Source organism: Pelodiscus sinensis, chromosome 6, assembly GCF_049634645.1.
Source record: "Pelodiscus sinensis isolate JC-2024 chromosome 6, ASM4963464v1, whole genome shotgun sequence".
Taxonomy (NCBI): Eukaryota; Metazoa; Chordata; order Testudines; family Trionychidae; genus Pelodiscus; species Pelodiscus sinensis.
The window spans coordinates 74,352,061-74,369,433 of record NC_134716.1 but is presented as its reverse complement, the minus strand read 5'-3'; the positions used below and the strand labels follow the sequence as shown (position 1 = coordinate 74,369,433).

General features: G+C 39.5%; 1 protein-coding gene across 1 annotated transcript in view; it reads left to right on the top strand.

Moving 5' to 3' along the window:
• ADGRV1 (adhesion G protein-coupled receptor V1) overlaps positions 1-17,373 on the top strand; it is a 391,810-nt gene that overhangs the window by 139,133 nt on the left and 235,304 nt on the right. Inside the window, exons 55-64 of the mRNA XM_075932856.1 lie at positions 2,246-2,448; positions 3,067-3,243; positions 4,107-4,289; positions 8,944-9,123; positions 10,817-10,981; positions 12,470-12,587; positions 14,235-14,358; positions 15,518-15,656; positions 15,774-15,959; positions 16,563-16,795. Of these exons, the coding sequence (XP_075788971.1) occupies positions 2,246-2,448; positions 3,067-3,243; positions 4,107-4,289; positions 8,944-9,123; positions 10,817-10,981; positions 12,470-12,587; positions 14,235-14,358; positions 15,518-15,656; positions 15,774-15,959; positions 16,563-16,795 (1,708 nt within the window). The remainder of the gene's footprint in view (positions 1-2,245; positions 2,449-3,066; positions 3,244-4,106; positions 4,290-8,943; positions 9,124-10,816; positions 10,982-12,469; positions 12,588-14,234; positions 14,359-15,517; positions 15,657-15,773; positions 15,960-16,562; positions 16,796-17,373) is intronic.

Genomic DNA, 17,373 nt, shown 5'->3' with positions numbered 1-17,373 from the left:
TGCTCCCTTATTTTGCTAAAAATTGGTGTCTTAATTTCTAGTGCAATGCATACAAATAAGATGACACTTAGTGGATACTATTGCCTTTTTACAAATTGCTACTTATTAAATATTTGTCTTTAAATGTAAGACTGTAGGTTTTGAGGGACACTTTGCCTTCACTGGTTACACATTTCCTCTTTTTAATCTGAAAACCTCATCACTGCCTTTAGATATTGTGAACTGTATACCACACATTTGTTAACTATAAAGCATTAATCAGCCAAATGGCTTGATTCTGGTGGCACCCATTACTATGACATTAGAAAATCTTGGAATGGGAGTTGGCAAGGGACATACCTGTGTTGCTATCATGCTGATGCTGCTCCCAAGGAAACTGAACTGTCCATGCACATTTTTCTGTGATTTGTGGTGGGGAAGTAAGTTAGGGGGAAAGGAGTGATACCTCTGCTGTGATGTTGGTACAATCGTACTAGAATCTGGAACTTTGCTAGAATCCTGCAGAGAGAGCTATTGTAAGTTGGCTTTATAGGCTGCCTGAACTTCATACAGAGCCACAGGAAAATTCTTAAAGTCAAGACCTGGATGAGGGGATGGATTGCACCCTCATCAAATTGGCAGATGACACTAAGCTAGGGGGAGAGGTGGATATGCTGGAGGGCAGGGATAGGGTCCAGAGTGACCCGGACAGATTAGAGGATTGGGCCAAAAGAAATCTGATGCGATTCAGCAGTTCTGCAGAAAAGAACCTGGGGATTACAGTGGGATGAGAAGCTGGATATGAGTCAACAGTGTGCCCTTCTAGCTAACAGGGCTAATGGCATAATAAGGTTTCACTAGAAGTAGAATTGCCAGCAGATCCAGAGAAGTGATTATTCCCCTTTATTCGGCTTTGGTGAGGCCACACCTGGAGTATTGTGTCCAGTTCTGGGGCCCCCACTATAGAAAGGATGTGGACACATTGGAGAGGGTCCAGTGGAGGGCGACCAAAATGATTAGGGGTTGGAGCGCATGACCTCAGAGGAGAGACTGAGGGATTTGGGTTTGTTTAGTCTGCAGAAGAGAAGAGGGAGGGGGGATTTGATAACCGCCTTCAACTTCCTGAAGGGATGTTCCAAAGAGGATGGAGAAAGGCTGTTCACAGTAGTGATAGACAGCAGAACAAGGAGCAATGGTCTCAAGTTACAATGGGAGAGGTCTATGTTGGATATTAGGAAAAACTGTTTCATTAGAAAGGTGGTGAAGCACTGGAATGGCTTACCTAAGGAGGTGGTGGAATCTCCATCCCTACAGGTTTTTAAGTCCTGGCTTGACAAAGCCCTGGGTGGGTTGATTTAGTTGGGATTGGTCCTGCCTTCGGCAGGGGGCTGGACTTGATGATCTCCTGAGGTCTCTTCCAGCTCTATCATTCTATGAGCAGTTATTGTTCATGTAGAACTCACATTCTTTCCCCTGACAGCTTATCACCACCACTACAGTTTCCACCTCTTCTCCCCCCCCCCCACCTTTTTACCTTGCTGTCAGGCTTCCAATCTATCATTTTCCTGGCTCCAATTTTTTTCCTTCCAACCACTTCTTTGAAAATAGCTTTTTTACTTGTACTCCTTCTGACTTAGGTACAGGACTTCGAGCCACGCTGTAGTTGTTCTGGTGTTTCTTGTACTCTGATGGAAAAACTAGTTTCCCAAAGGGGAGCTGAGTCATCATTGAGTCTCCATGAAAGGAGTGTGTTTCCTTTCACAGAGAATTTGAATAAAGAGCAATCCCTTACTACTGCCACCAGTGTCATTGCCACAGAGGTCATTTCCTATGTCCATAACAGTAGTGACTTCAGAATGATTTAAGATACATGAAGGGCATTTGAAATGGAGATGGAGGGAGGGGAGAACTGAATGAGAATGTGTATATTAAAGTAAAGGTTTTGTATAGCAAAATTCAATTCTTACGTTTCTCCAAAAACTTTCCTCTTAAACTGCTCCCTACTGCTGTATTTTATGCAGATTCAGATGTCCCTCACATACTTTGAAACAGCTTTCATTACTGCATTTTTAGATAAAGAGTGCACTGGTTGTGATATTGAACATGAATACATGCAATAACATTCCACTGATTTCAGTGAGTGATTAACGGGATTATTCTAGTACAGTGAGATGAAGTAGAAAAACAGTGGGAAAAGGTTACAGTAAACATATTAATGGGATTTTACCAGAGCTAATAATGTTTTCTTTCCTATTTCACTTTACAGAGAATTCTACTATTGTTACTTTACAAATTCTTCGAGAACAAGGATTTGTTGGTGATATTGCAGTAAAGTTGAGTACCAAACCTAATTTTGCTCTTCAGCCCTTCAACCAAGCCACAGAGAGTCAGGATTATGTGATAGAAAAGGAAACAATAATTATGGCAGAGAATACAATCATGACTTACGTTACAGTGGCCATTTTGCCTGTGAGTAATTGAAAGAAGACACATTTTTGTTAGATTTTTAAGGACGATTATAGTGTTGGTTCTGTCAAGGGGTAAAAAGGAAAAGTGTAACATGTTATAAGTGATGTCGGAGGAAAATTGGCTTATTAAATATCTATTTCAACAGAATCTGGATACTGGTAACTAGTTTGTGAACAATCCAAATTCTTTGTGTACTGTGTAACAAGTAATTTAATCTTAAGGAAAATTGTTTTTTATGGTGAATTTTAAATCCTTCCTGGAACATGTTTTGTGGTAAATTTGGGACAATTTCAAACTGTGTAAAATAAATGTATTTCACTTTGCATGCCTTTTAATAGATTTATTAGTCATATTTTAAAAAAGTGAATTTATTGGTTCCACTAGACTGATGACCAGAAAAGATTGTATTTTTATGGGATGTTCAAAGTCCTTCAGGTCCCCCTGGTCAGTAGTGTTTTCAGAAATCCTGTGAGGCAGGGAATTAGTTATTTAATTTCAGCTGCTGTGATTTTTACCTAATTCTGCTCAGTCAGCAGCCAGTCAGTTTCTTCCTTTCATAGTATCTGTCTTATAACATGAACTTTCAGTGAGGGTGACGTTTTAAAAACATTTTCACAGGATAATATTCCAGAATTGCAGGAAGGATTTGTAATCAATATTACTGAGGTGCATCTGGTGGATTCCTCCCTTGTGGGAGGGCAACCAAGTGTGAAGAGAGTTGGGTTAGAAGTAGCCGAGGTAATAATTGAAGAGAATGATGACCCCAGAGGAGTATTTAGTTACAACGTTACAAAGGTAAGACTGAATTTTAAACATTTAGTGTTGTATTCTAGTAGCAGGTTCTGTATTTTTAGGCTGCATTTAAAATTTGTTTTAAAGATTTCTAGCACTAAAAATCAGTTAAACTAATTATATACGGGACAAGAAATTTCTATACAAAAGTTTTCTTGTTGCTAATATACTTAGTTCATGAGAGCACTGGAATTCTAAAACACTAGGGCTTTGTCTACATTGGCACCCTTTTCCGTAAAAGGGATGCTAATGAGACACTTTGGAATTTCAAATGCTGCGGGGGATTTAAATATCCCCCGCGCATTTGCATGAACATGGCTGCCTCTTTTTTCCGGCTCAGGGATTTGCCAGAGAAGAGCGCCAGTCTAGACGGGATCTTGCGGAAAATAAGCCCTTTTCCACAAGATCCCTTATTCCTTTCAAGTAGGAATAAGGGATCTTCCGGAAAAGGGCTTATTTTCCGCAAGATCCCGTCTAGACTGGCGCTTTTCTCCGGCAAAACCCCGAGCCGGAAAAAAGCGGCAGCCATGTTCATGCAAATGCTGCGGGGGATGTTTAAATCCCCCGTGGCATTTGCAATTCCGAAGTGTCTCATTAGCATCCCTTTTACGGAAAAGGGTGCCAATGTAGACACAGCCTAGTGGATTATTATTCCCCAACTACATCATATTAACAATCTGATCTTTCAACCACCACGATAGTAATACATGTTACTGATTTGTCTTATAGATTTATATAAGGGGGCTAAATTATGACTTAGCTCCTCACCTCTGGCCACTTTTGAACATTTTGATATCAGCCTTTCTGCAGGGGGTGAGAAAGAAACACACTTGCCTTGGCAGTCATCATGTTTTCTGAATTTTCAGGATTTTACTGGAGTAGTTGCTGGTTATGAAGTTCCTCCACCACAGAATATACTGAAGCTGCCAGTTGTTCGGAAGGCTGGGAGATTTGGTTCAGTAAAAGTATACTGGGAAGCCATGCCTGCCAGCGCTAGCGTGGAAGACTTTATACCAACATTTGGAAACATTACATTTGCAGATGGACAAGTATGCTGTTGCTGAAAATATAAACATTCCCGAGTTAAGACATCTCAGAATCTTTTGAATTTGTTTCCTATAAAAGATATTAATGTAGTCTCAGAAGACATTTCTGCTTATGGTGTGAACATATACAGAGTATTTAACTTGAAGCTTTTTCATAGTCAGTCCTGTTTACTTCTAGACTCATAGACTTTAAGGTCAGAAGGGACCATTATGATCATCTAGTCTGACCCCCTGTACAATGCAGGCCACAGAATCTCACCCACCCTCTTCCAGAATAATCCTTTCACCTGTATCTCAGATATTGAAGTCCTCAAATGGTTTAAGGACCCCAATATGCAGAGAATCCTCCAGCAGTGATCCGTGCCCCATGCTACAGAGGAAGGCGAAAAACCTCCAGGGCCTCTGCCAATCTACCCTGGAGGAAAATTCTTTCCCAACCCCAAATATGGTGATCAGCGGAAGCCTGAGCATGTGGGCAAGACTCACCAGCCAGACACCCAGGAAAAAGTTCTCTATAGTAAATCCTATCATCCCACCATTGGCCTATTTACCGCTGACAGTGAAAGGTCAATTAGTTGCCAAGATCATGTTATCTCATCAAACCATCCCCTTCATAAACCCATCTAGCTTAATCTTAAAGCCAGATAGGTCTTTTGCCCCCACTACTTCTCTTGGAAGGTGGTTCCAGAACTTCACTCCTCTAATGGTTAGAAACCTTCATCTAATTTAGAGTCTAAACTCACTAATAGCCAGTTTATATCCATTTGTTCTTGTGTCTACATTGGTATTAATCTTAAATAATTCCTCTCCCTCCCTGATATTTATCCCTCTAATATATTTAAAGAGAGCAATCTGTCTCCCCTCAGACTTCTTTTGGTTAATGTAAATAAGCCAAGCTCCTTGAGTCTCCTTTTATAAGACAGGTTTTCCATTCCTTGGATCATCCTAGTGGCCCTTCTTTGCACCTGTTTCAGTTTGAATTCATCCTTCTTAAACATGGGAGACTAGAACTGCACACAGTATTCCAAATGAGGTCTCACCAATGCCTTGTATAAGGGCACTAACACCTCCTTATTCCTACTGGAAATACCTCGCCTAATGCATCCCAAGACCGTATTAGCCTTTTTCACGGCCATGTCACAATGGCGGCTCATAGTCATCCTGTGATCAACCAGGATTCCGAGGTCCTTCTCTTCTTCCATTACTTCCAACTGATGTGTCCCCAGCTTATAACTAAAATTCCTGTTATTAATCCCTAAATGCATAACCTTACACTTCTCACTATTAAATTTCATCCTATTGCTGTCACTCGAATTTACAAGATCATCTAGATCTTCCTGTATGATATCCCGATCCTTTTCTGAATTGGCAATACTTCCCAACTTTGTGTTAGCTGCAAACTTTATTAGTACACTCCCACTTTTGGTGCCGAGGTCAGTAATAAAAAGATTAACTAAGATTGGTCCCAAAACTGGTCCCTGAGGAACTCCACTAGTAACCTCCTTCCAACCTGACAGTTCACCTTTCAGTATGACCCACTGAAGTCTCCCCTTTAACCAGTTGCTTATCCACCTCTCAATTTTCATATTGATCCCCATTTTTTCCAATTTAACCAATGATTCCCCATATGGTACTGTATCAAATGCCTTACTGAAATCGAGGTAGATTAGATCCACTGCATTTCCTTTATCTAACAAGTCTGTTACTTCCTTAAAGAAGGCAGTCGGGTTGGTTTGGCACAATCTACCTTTTGTAAAACCATGTTGTAATTTCTCCCAATTGCCATTAACTTCAATGTCCCTAACTACTTTCTCCTTCAAAATTTTTTCCAAGACCTTGCATACTACAGATGTTAAACTAACGGGCCTGTAGTTACCCGTGTCACATTTTTTCCCCCTTTCTTAAAAATAGGACCTCTATTAGCAATTCTCCAGTCAAATGGTACAACCCCTGAGTTTAGAGATTTATTAAAAATTTTTGCTAATGGACTTGCAATTTCATTTGCCAGTTCCTTTAATATTCTTGGATGAAGATTATCTGGGCCCTCTGATTTACTCCCATTAAGCTGTTCGAGTTTGGCTTTTACCTCGGATATGGCAATATCTACCTCCATATCCTTATTTCCATTTGTTATGTTGCCATTATCCCTAAGCTCTTCATTGGCTTCATTAAAGACTGAAGCAAAATATTTATTTAGCTATTGGGCCATACCTAGATTATACTTAGCCACCACTCCATCCTCAGTGATTAGCTGTCCCGCTTCTTTTTTGTTTTTTTCCTATTTATATAGCTATAAAACCTTTTGCTATTGGTTTTAATTCCCTTTGCAAGGTCCAACTCTACATGACTTTTAGCCTTTCCCACTTTGTCCCTACATACTCTAACCTCAATAAAGTAGCTTTCTTTGCTGGTCCTTCCCATCTTCCACTCCTTATATGCTTTCTGCTTTTTCTTAATCACCTCTCTGAGGGTATGTCTACACTACCCAGCTAGTTTGAATGTAGGCATACCGCACTTGCAAATGAAGCCTGGGATTTGAATTTCCCGGGCTTCATTTGCATAAGCGGGGCGCCGCCATTTTTAAAACCCCGCTGGTTCGAACCCCGTGCAGCGCGGCTACATGGGGCACGAACTAGGTAGTTCGAACTAGGCTTCCTAGTTCGAACTACCGTTACTCCTCGTCCATGAATGCCTCCCAGTGGCAATACATCCCAAAGCCCTCCTTATAGCACCACTGTCTGAGCCATCTATTGAGCATCATAGTCCTGTCACACCTTAGTTGCCCTTCTCTAGAAAGAGGCAGAATCCCACTAAAGGTCACCTGAGCCTCGATTTCCTTAAGCATCTTCCCCAGCCTGGTGTAGTCTCCCTTGATTCATTCCAGGGAGAATCTAGCCGTATCATTTGTTCCTACATGAAGGATGACCAATGGATTCTTTCCTGCTCCCTTTAGGATCCTCTCCAACCTCACTGCCACATCCCGTATCTTAGCACCTGGCAAACAGCACACCCTTCTATTCTCTGGATCAGTTCTAGTTACAGGCCTGTCTATTCTTCTCAATAAGGAGTCCCCAATAACGGAGACCTGCCTTTTCCTGGTGTCAATCTGATTCTCTGGTCTATCTCTTGTTTCCTCTAGCTGCAAATCCTTTCCATTTTTATTTTCCCTTGTAATCCTCTTCAACCCATCCTGTATCCTCCTGGTGCTCATTATTGGTGTTGTCTCTATCAACTCTTCCCCTTTATCTATGGGACTAACCACTCTTCTCTTCTTCCTTGCCCTTCCATCTTCAGTGGCCACCTGCTGTACCCCTTCTTCATTCTCCAACCCGTTCTTGAGCTCTATTTCTCCTTCACTGGCCCATCTTTTCCTCTGCCTGGTTCTCTTAGTCACATGCTTCCACTGTCTATTTTCTTCACCCAGCAGCCCCCCCTCAGAGGCCTTTGATCCTGTTTCCATCTGCATGTCTAAGCTTTGTCCTTCAGCCACCTCATGCCTTTGCTCCATCATCTGCTCGAACCCCCTTCTAAACTTGACCAAAGTTTCCACCTGCATCTCCAATCCTCGGATCTTTAATGACACTACTCAAGAACTTATAGGGAAATACACTGATAAGTATTTGCTCCACTGAGGCCTATATCTTTATAACTCAATCAGTACAAAACCAAACCCCTATTTTTGTCTATAACTGGCCAACTCATAATTAGACCATATTTTGTGTGAACTTGCACAATGGATTTTTGTTTCTCATTAGCTGCATTGTTAGATTTCATGTTACACTTTAAGATACAAAGTGTGCACCTGATTTCATGTGGCGGGAAATTGACCTTGGCAAACAAAATTGTGCTTTGTAAACAATATCATGTTTAGAGCAAAATACAATCCGTTCTGTGTACTACTGCTTACTGCTTATGGAAGCAATGGTAAGCAGGAGCTATCCAGTCTAAACATATTTTCTGAACGTATTAGGGATATTAAATTTAGTTTAATCAACTAATCGACTAGTCAATTAGTCAAGCAGGGGCTAACCCCACTGCAGCTCTGCCTTTTAAATGAATTAAGAGCCATATTTGCTGCTGCTAATAGTCAACACCCTCTTGCAGGGCCTAGGAAAGTATGTGGACCCAAGCTTGTTCAAGAACAGTGCATGAGGCAGGAAGTGTCAATGACCATCAACAAAACACTGCTGTCAAATATACAAAGTGAAGAAACTGAAAAGTGGTTTTTTTCCTGTTCAATGGTATTCAGTAATATGATTTTGTAATTGTAGTAAGCCCAGGTCTTTTTTTGTCTAATGATGTTCAGTAATAATCTTTACTTGTAATAATATTAAGCCCAAATCATATGGAAATATGATTATCAGGTTTACAGTATTGTTTATGTCACAGTTTTCTGGGATTCAGTGTGTTAAATTCCTCACAGTTTTAATAGGGATCCAGAAAGTTTGTGTAAAATAAGTGTTTAAAACATTTCCAAATTCTAGTATGGTATTGTTTTAAAACCCATATAAGCAAGTTTCAGAGCCAAATTAAAATAATTTAATGATATTTTGCAACCTACAAAATCTAAATTTTCAGAGTTTCATTCATAAAATACAAGAGGCTGAATTCACTGTGTATCCCATAATGTTTTATTGATTCTTGTTTTTTTTTGCAGGCTGAAGGGGTGCTAGAGATCACAATCATAGATGACACTGCTATAGAATTTTTAGAACTGTTCAACATCACCTTGATCAGGGTGACAGGTGGTGCCAGACTTGGGGTTGACACTGTGGTGACTATTGCTATCCCACCAAATGATTCTCCTGTTGGAGTATTTGGGTTTGAAGAAAAGAATGTAAGTATGACTAGCATAGCACATAAGTAGGAAGAATGTTACATATTGTTATTGACAGCCAGCTATCAGCATGCAGTTTTTCCTTGAACATAGCTTTCAGCAGTACACACAGTTAAGTGTTTTATATTTGTACAAAATGTTGTGCTGTCCAGCATCTCCCACTAGTCTTTCCAGTGACTGAGTACAATTTCATAAGCAGGAAGTAGGCCTGAAGAAACCATTAGATATTTTTTATTCTTTTTTTTTTTTTTAGAGGGGAAGGAGGAGTTTTTGTAAGGGAGGTGAAAGGCTGCAGTTAATGAGCAGAGTAGGAATTGTGCAAAAAAGAAAAACTAAATGGCCTGTGAGAGAGACTGTGTTGGATACCTGATCTCCTATCTTAAAAACACTGGCTTTTTCCTGATTCATGAAGAAAGAGAATCTATTGGCTTTCTCGTCTAATTGAATTTACATCCTGTTCTGTCATATTATTCCCACCTAATAATTTTGTGTGCATTTATGTTGGGCAAAGGTCTCAGGAGAAAAGTTAACAGGGACCATGGTTTAAACTGCAGGGGGAGTTTTCACAAATACCTTTGTCTATAATTTGCTTATTGTGTTTAATAGTCATAATTTTTTGAAATCATTGTTTTCCCTTTTCCAGTAGTATTCTAGTTAGGAAGACTAGGACTTGGTACCTGTGGTAGGTGCTTGGGAGAGCTCAGTGCTGAGTTGCCATGCTTTTAGGTCCCTTGTCTCATCTACTTTACACAGACTGCAGACAGTAGCTGCTGCATCAGTGAAGTGGGCTCCCCTGTGCAGTACTGACACTCATGGGGCACCTCCAAAGCATTTAAAAATCAGGTCACTTACTTGTGTGAGATTAAATGTGGATTTGGGATCTTAGCTTTAGGTAGGCAGTTTTGAAAATGTTGGCCTTATTGTGTAAGGCAAGAATCCAGCTTGTCTTTGTGTCTTCCCTATTGAAATCTGAGATAGAATATCCATTGACTTGAATGGCAGCAGGACTGGGACTGAAAATAAAAAGAATTTGAAATGTTTTTCTAATCTTCTTAGCCCCCTCCATATCAAGGTTTTCCTGTTTTGTTTTTTGGCAGCTGTACTGTTAGATAATTTACTTGTTTTTCCTGTGTATTAAATGCTGACAATTTGAGGCTTCCTCAGAAAGTCATAAAAAGATAAAGGTCCCATCTTTTCTTTTTTTTCTGGCAAATAGATTGAAAATTAGGCGGACACCAATTAGAACAAAGAGGTTGTAAGAACCAATTCGAATAAAGAAATGTATTTATTCACAGTGCATTTAATCAAAAATAACCGTACAGAGATTATGTAAATCCTTACACTCTGTAATGGCTGTCAGTCAGGACAGGAATACCTGATAACTGTACATTTGCCGTCCCACATGACCACTGTTATTTATCAATAGAGGACTCTGTCTATGAATAACTGACTTTGTTCCATTTCAGTGTTATAATAATTCCAGAGATTTCATGTAAGTTATCTGAGAATCTGTTGAACATAGCAATTATATTTTGCATCAATATTTGGTCTTATACCTCCAAGATACAGTTGAGACTAATATAGTTTTAGATGTCATCAATAGCAAGGGTTATAATCATTTCCCCCATGCAATGGTTATAAAACCACAAGCCATTTTTCTTAGCTCTTACATAGCTTCTCCTTTTCTTTTCAGGTTTCTGTTAAGGAGCCCCAGTCACTGGGAGACTCTGCTGCAAGTGTGTTGCTGACTGTGAGTCGGAGTCAAGGAGGACAGGGGGCAGTCCGAATGATATGGATTCTGGAAGAGGCAGCTAGATATGATCTCACTCCTCTGAATGGAACTCTTTACTTTAATGAAGTAATCCCAATATTTCAACATCCCATATGCTTATGTTTTCTTCTTGCACACGTGTAATTGTATGCTTCTCAGTTACTCACTTGTACTAGTGGAAGTTCTGTTGTACCATAATAAAAATCTGGTAATGTTGACAAGTCAGGTGCTTTCCAAACAGAAAAAAAAGGAATGGCCCATTCTCTGGAGTCCTTGGTGTAGGAAACATCACTCAGGGCGTGTGGGTTTTAAAGTGTTATAAATTATTTTTAAAAAGAATAAAAACTTTATAGAAATTTAATGATGACGATGGTGAACAATCATTCCATTGCATTAGCTGATGTACAAGAAGAGAGAAAACATAAATTCAGGACATATGCTTTAAAATATAACAGAAATTACCATGTAACCTTCAGACTTGCTAGTATTAGTTGGCTAAGATGGAGGTTTCATGGCTCAAGAGGGTCTTGAGACAAGATGAGTTTAAGTATTGTTGTTAATATTAATAGAGTAATTTCTGTCACAAACTATACAAAATGTGGAGCAAAAGAATGAATTCTGTTTCATTGTCTTCCAGTTTTACTTTATACTGAATGAATTGCATAAAGCATTATGTTTATTGTCCACATATATTGGCACTGGAAACTTCAATAATATCTTAGTGGTTTGCATATGTGCAACTAACTAGCACTTTTTTCAGCTTTTTTGCCATTCGTTCAGTAATCCTTTAATGAAAGTTTGCTGAGGCTGCCGAAAGCATCAGTAGTTCTAGTTTGCTAGAGCTCTTAGGAATATAACTCTTTTCTGAGCATAGTACTAACTTGAAAATTCTTGGAAATGTTCCACCAGCCTATAGTGCAGGCTCTGAAACGGAATTTCCCTTCTATGAAAAAGTTGGCATTTGTGGAAGCTAAAATCTTGGAATTCTTAGTAGAACCTAAATACTGCAAATTGTCAGTTTTGGAAATACTGCAGAAGGCCAAATACTGCAGAAGGCCAAACTCTTTTTGGCTTTTATGAAATGAAACATAAACCCCAGCTCCATGGATGACCACCTGCTGAACTCTCAGGATAGGACTGCCAGGTTACCCAGAGAGCCAGTTAGGTTGGGAAGCCCGGTAGCCAGGGGAGCTGAAGAGATAGCTATCTGGGAGCTACACCGCCTGAATGCCCATGAGGCGAGGCAGTGAAGGGTGCTGAGCCTCAGATGGGCTATAGAAAAACCAGAGAACTAGGCATCCTGGCTGCAAGGGATCTGAGATACTGGAGAGCTATGTAGGTCAGCAGGAAAACAGGTGGAGGGATAAGCCTGCCTGGTTTCCATAGGAAGTTTAATTGGAATGGGAATCACCAAGCTTCTGCAGATCTTGTCAGTTCTGTTGACTGTACCAAGTGCTGAACTTTCACCGACTTCAGTAGAAAGACAGACTCTTAGCTCCTACATCATCAGGCACATCACTTGATTTCACTTGAAAAATGTCCGCCAAATTCATTTTCCTTCTCTTTCCCATTCAGACTGAATCTAGGAAGACAATTGTTTTACAAGCAATACAAGACGGACTGCTGGAGGGAAATGAAATGTATATCATTCAGCTGGTGTCCACTGAAAATGCAGAGATATCCCCAATAAATGGTAAGGAAATAATGTTCTATTTACTCATTTGAAGCAGCTTCCAGTTATAATTCTGGAAGGCCCTTTCTGCTAGTTTTCTGTTTTGTAGTATATGTTTTGTATGACTACATACATACATACAGAGGGGGGGGAGGAGGGGAATTAAAAAATAACAAATATTCTAGTAGCACCTTAAGGACTAACAAAACATGTAGATGGTATCGCTCTCTCAGTCCTGCTTAAATGGTTTTACTAACTAGCTCTTGATTATATGGAAAAAAATCATTAAGGGACAGTTTTGAGATCATAGATTCACCCAAATTAATTATGGGCATAAGCTCTACAATCTGGCTATACAAAATAATTAAATGTTAAAAGTGCCTAAGGAATGGAAGCTTTTGAAAGAACAAAATTTAAAATGTTTAGTAAGTGTAAGGGAAAGGCAAATAAGTTCTATAATCCAAATATTCTTCATTGTGAGCTCCTAATAAAGGCTATAACTTTCTGTCTATACAAGGGCAGAATTTACTCCTAAATTCTGATTTATAAGTCACATTATCAATTTCTAAATGTGTGGTATAAACAGCTCATTTAAAGTATAATATCTTTCCCCACTACTCAGTTACATGTAGTGAAATCCTGTAATTTTTCTAACTCATCCTGGCTGTGTCTACATTGGCACCCTTTTCCGGAAAAGGGATGCTAATGAGACACTTCGGAATTGCAAATGCTTCGGGGGATTTAAATATACACCACGGCATTTGCATGAACATGGCTGCCGCTTTTTTCCGGCTCAGGGCTTTGCCGGAGAAAAGCGCCAGTCTAGATGGGATCTTTCGGAAAATAAAGCCTTTTCCGGAAGATCCCTTATTCCTGAATTTTCCGGAAAAGGGTGCCAATGTAGACACAGCCCCTGTGTATTGGGAAAATCACATAAGCTACTTGACTGAAATCCTGACCTCATCTAAGAGAATGTCAAAACTTCCCTTGATTTTACTGTTGCTAGCCTTCTATGCCTGTGTTTGGTAACTGGGATCAGACTCAATGTTCCCTCTAATTTTTTTCCATCCATGTATAGAATGCATTTTGTTACATGCACCAGTATTGAAATAATGTGTGGCACCAGTAGGAACAAAAAACCTAGATATAAATCACCCGCACATATTTTATTACATTATATAATACTGGAAGATTTACCCAGCATTGCTTGGATTCTTAACTCAATGGACTGCTTTTCTTCATTTAAATCATTGCTCTGGGTTGAGCATACAGATGGGGGATTCTGTATGCAGGCTGAAACTGGGAGAGAGGACTACCCCAGGCTTTTCTCACCACAGGAGCTTGGGGCCAGGTGAGAAGCACCTTTTCATGGCCACTGCAGCTCCAATGGGCACATCAAGGGGAGGGGTGGATGAGATGAGAATCAGACCACCTGAATCAGTTTTTCCATTTGAAATAAAGATAAAATAGCATTTTGCTATCATGGTGTTTTATGCATTGGTTAATAAAATATTTGTAGAGTGTTTTAAAGATTAAAAAGGTTCAGTGTTATGTGTAAGTGGTTTTCATTAATATTTCTTTTCTTGCTATAATCTTGTGTACTAACTTGTGACCGTACTGAAAATATTATTTGTTAAATATCAGGAAATCTTCCTTCCTCTTTCACAGGTCAGGCAACCATTGTTATTCTGGGGGATCAAGGAGCTTCTGGGGTGGTTGGGATAGCTCCATCTTCCAACCATATTCTCATTGGGGAACCCTCAGGAAAGTATAATGGAACTGCTTTTATTAGGTAGGTACATCATTGATTTCTCTGCTCATATGATGAGTAAACATTTCCTCTTAGTACAGGGAGCGGGGAACAATTCCCTTTCCTCCATTGTTGCTGAGCTTCCACATTTCCTCCAGAGGTGTGTGGGACCTGCTGGTATTCACCATTTCTGAAAATCGGGTCAATATCTATTTATTTTCAAAGGGGTTGCAAAACATATGCCAGCCTCAAGTGGTATCCAGCTGTGGTACTCAGGAGAGCCTTCAGGAACATAGGTGATGTCATGCATAAAAAGGAAGGATTTTTTTGGCAACCAAGACCACTGTAAGGCTCCATTATACAATTGTGTGTCACTTTTTAGCTATGGCTGCAGGTGTATAAGTCTACAGAGTGAACTGGGTTTTGTGCTGAAGCAAAGCATAACAATTTCATTGATTTTTATAACTGAGTGCCAGAGCACTGAAAGCCAATTTGTGGTCATTCTGTTGGGGGTATTCTGGTGGAAAAGGCATAAGTGGCATTCCCCAGTTCTGCTGGAACACATATGCAGGAAAGAGTATCCCTCAAAGAGCAAGCTAATGCTGCTGGTAGCATTGGCAATCCCAAGGAGGTGGTGGGGACAAAACCATGATCTTTCCTTGCCCTGCAGTTTGTCAGGTTGACTACTGAGAGAAGTGCTGACATCAGGATTTTAAAGGAGCAGCAAGCAATATACTCCATGAGAAGTCTTTCAGCACCCTGAAGGTTTTCACCCCTTACAAAGGCAAAATTCTTACGTATTGTTCCCATTCTCCTTCCCTTCCATTGTGTATTTCATCTTCCTGAAAGGCACAGTTAAACACAGAGAACTCAGTCTTCAGCCCTGGCTGTGCCTACTTTGTGCTGCTACAAGGCAGGTAAAAAGCTGTCCTAAAGAGGCAGCCAGCAATCCCCTCCTAACACCAGGGAAGCTAAGTACTGCAAATACTACAGTGGTGTTATCTATCTGCAGAGATAAAATTGTCAGGATTGTAGCAGTGACCTATTATATTAAATTGAAGCTTTAGTGATACTGATAACATTTGACTGAGTAACAGATTGATAACAACCTAAGCAGACTACCAGCCATCTGTCACACAGATGAAATAAATGATATATTTCCTTTACATCTATGTATCTGTGTATCTGTTCTTTCTCCCAGCCTTTTACGTGGCCCGGGGATTTTTGGGGAGGTCACTGTATCTTGGAATATAACTCCTCCTCTGCAGAAGGAATTTGCTGAGATATCAGGGACATTGATGATGCGAGATAAGCAGTCTGCAGCTATTGTACTAATACAGGTGAGAAAGATCTAGAGCCTGAGTTATTCCAGTACTCTCTTTTTATTAGAAGCTCGTTAGCAGATCTAACACTGCAAATGTTTGAAACCCTTTCAGCTTTATTTTTATTTTTTGTAGGCTGTAGATGATAACCTTCCTGAGGAGAAGAGTTATTACCAGTTTCATCTAGCCGAAGTCAGTGACGGAGGACTCATAAATGAGTCTGCCAGCATAGCAAATATCACCATGGTTGCTAGTGACTTCCCCTATGGGCAGTTTGAATTTTCACAGGAAAATCTGCAGACGACAGAAGAAGAAAAATGGGTATTGAGTTGAAAAACTAAAATCCTTTAAAATGGAAGATTAAATCTAAATGTGAATTTTTAATGTTTTTGATGATTAATTTTTACAAATAGTCGATGGTAATTTCTAAAAGTGGAGACTATTTTAGCATGTGTATATAGTATGGTGTAATATGTGATTTTGTGCTGTGGGCTTTGAGAGATTTGTGAAGTGGCTGTTCACTTCTGAATTGCGTGATTAATGCAATTTCTATATTTAATCTTGATTTGCTTTCTTAAATTATTTTATTTAGTAAAACTAATTGATGTGCTTTTTTTTTTTTTTTGTAAAGTAATGCTCTTAGAAATGCAACAAGTAGTCCTGTGGCACCTTATAGACTAACAGATGTATTGGAGTGTAAGCTTCTGTGGGCAAAGACGCACTTCATCACATGCATCTGACAAAGTGGTCTTTGCCCATGAAAGCTTATGCTCCAATACCTCTGTTAGTCTATAAGGTGCGACAGGACTCCTTGTCGCTTTTGCAGATCCAGACTAACATGGCTACCCCCTCTGACTCTTAGAAGTATATATAGCACAACAATACATGCAAAAAAAGTAAAACAAAGCTTTGTGTCTCCATCAGGTTAACATCACAATTGTTCGTTCTCATGGGTGTTATGGTCAAGTCCAACTCTGGTATCAGACATTAAGTGGAACTGCCGAGGAGAGCACAGATTTTACTTTCATATCAGAGGAGTTTGTGTTTGATCCAAATGAGACTAATAAAAAGATTTCAATTGAAATTCATGATGATGACCTTCCTGAAGGTCCTGAAGAATTTTCAGTAACAATTATCAAAGTGGAGCTCCTGGGAAGGTATATACAATACAAATATAAATAGGAGAAGATTAGTTACAGGCCCAAAAGTGAACTGTGTATATGGAGTCTTACCTGATTACTGCTCTGATTTAATAGTTGATTTTCTAATAGTGTAACCGTAGAGATATAGCTCAAACATATTTAGAGGAACACACTCATTTTTCCAATATGTATTACATTAATAAATTATCGATTGATAATTAAAAACTTAGTAGGTATTTCAGAAATGTAATAGCTATCTGGTTTTGGATGTTCCAGAGAACTACAGAAGGAAATTGTTCAGACATTTAGGGAAATGGAATGTCCTGTTGGAAAGTGAAATGTGTTTATTCATTTGGAATTAAGTTTAGAATGTAATAAATGCTGCAGACTTCTGAAAAGGCAAGAAATAATTTAATTTCATACTGAAAGAGAAAACAGTTGGTAACTGAGACAAGTATGAACATCTCGGCTGTGCCTATTTTAAGAGGAATAAGGGATCTTTCGGAAAAGGCTTTATTTTCCGAAAGATCCCCGTAAAGACTGGCGCTTTTTTCTGGCAAAGCTTCGAGCTGGAAAAAAGTGGCTGCCGTTTT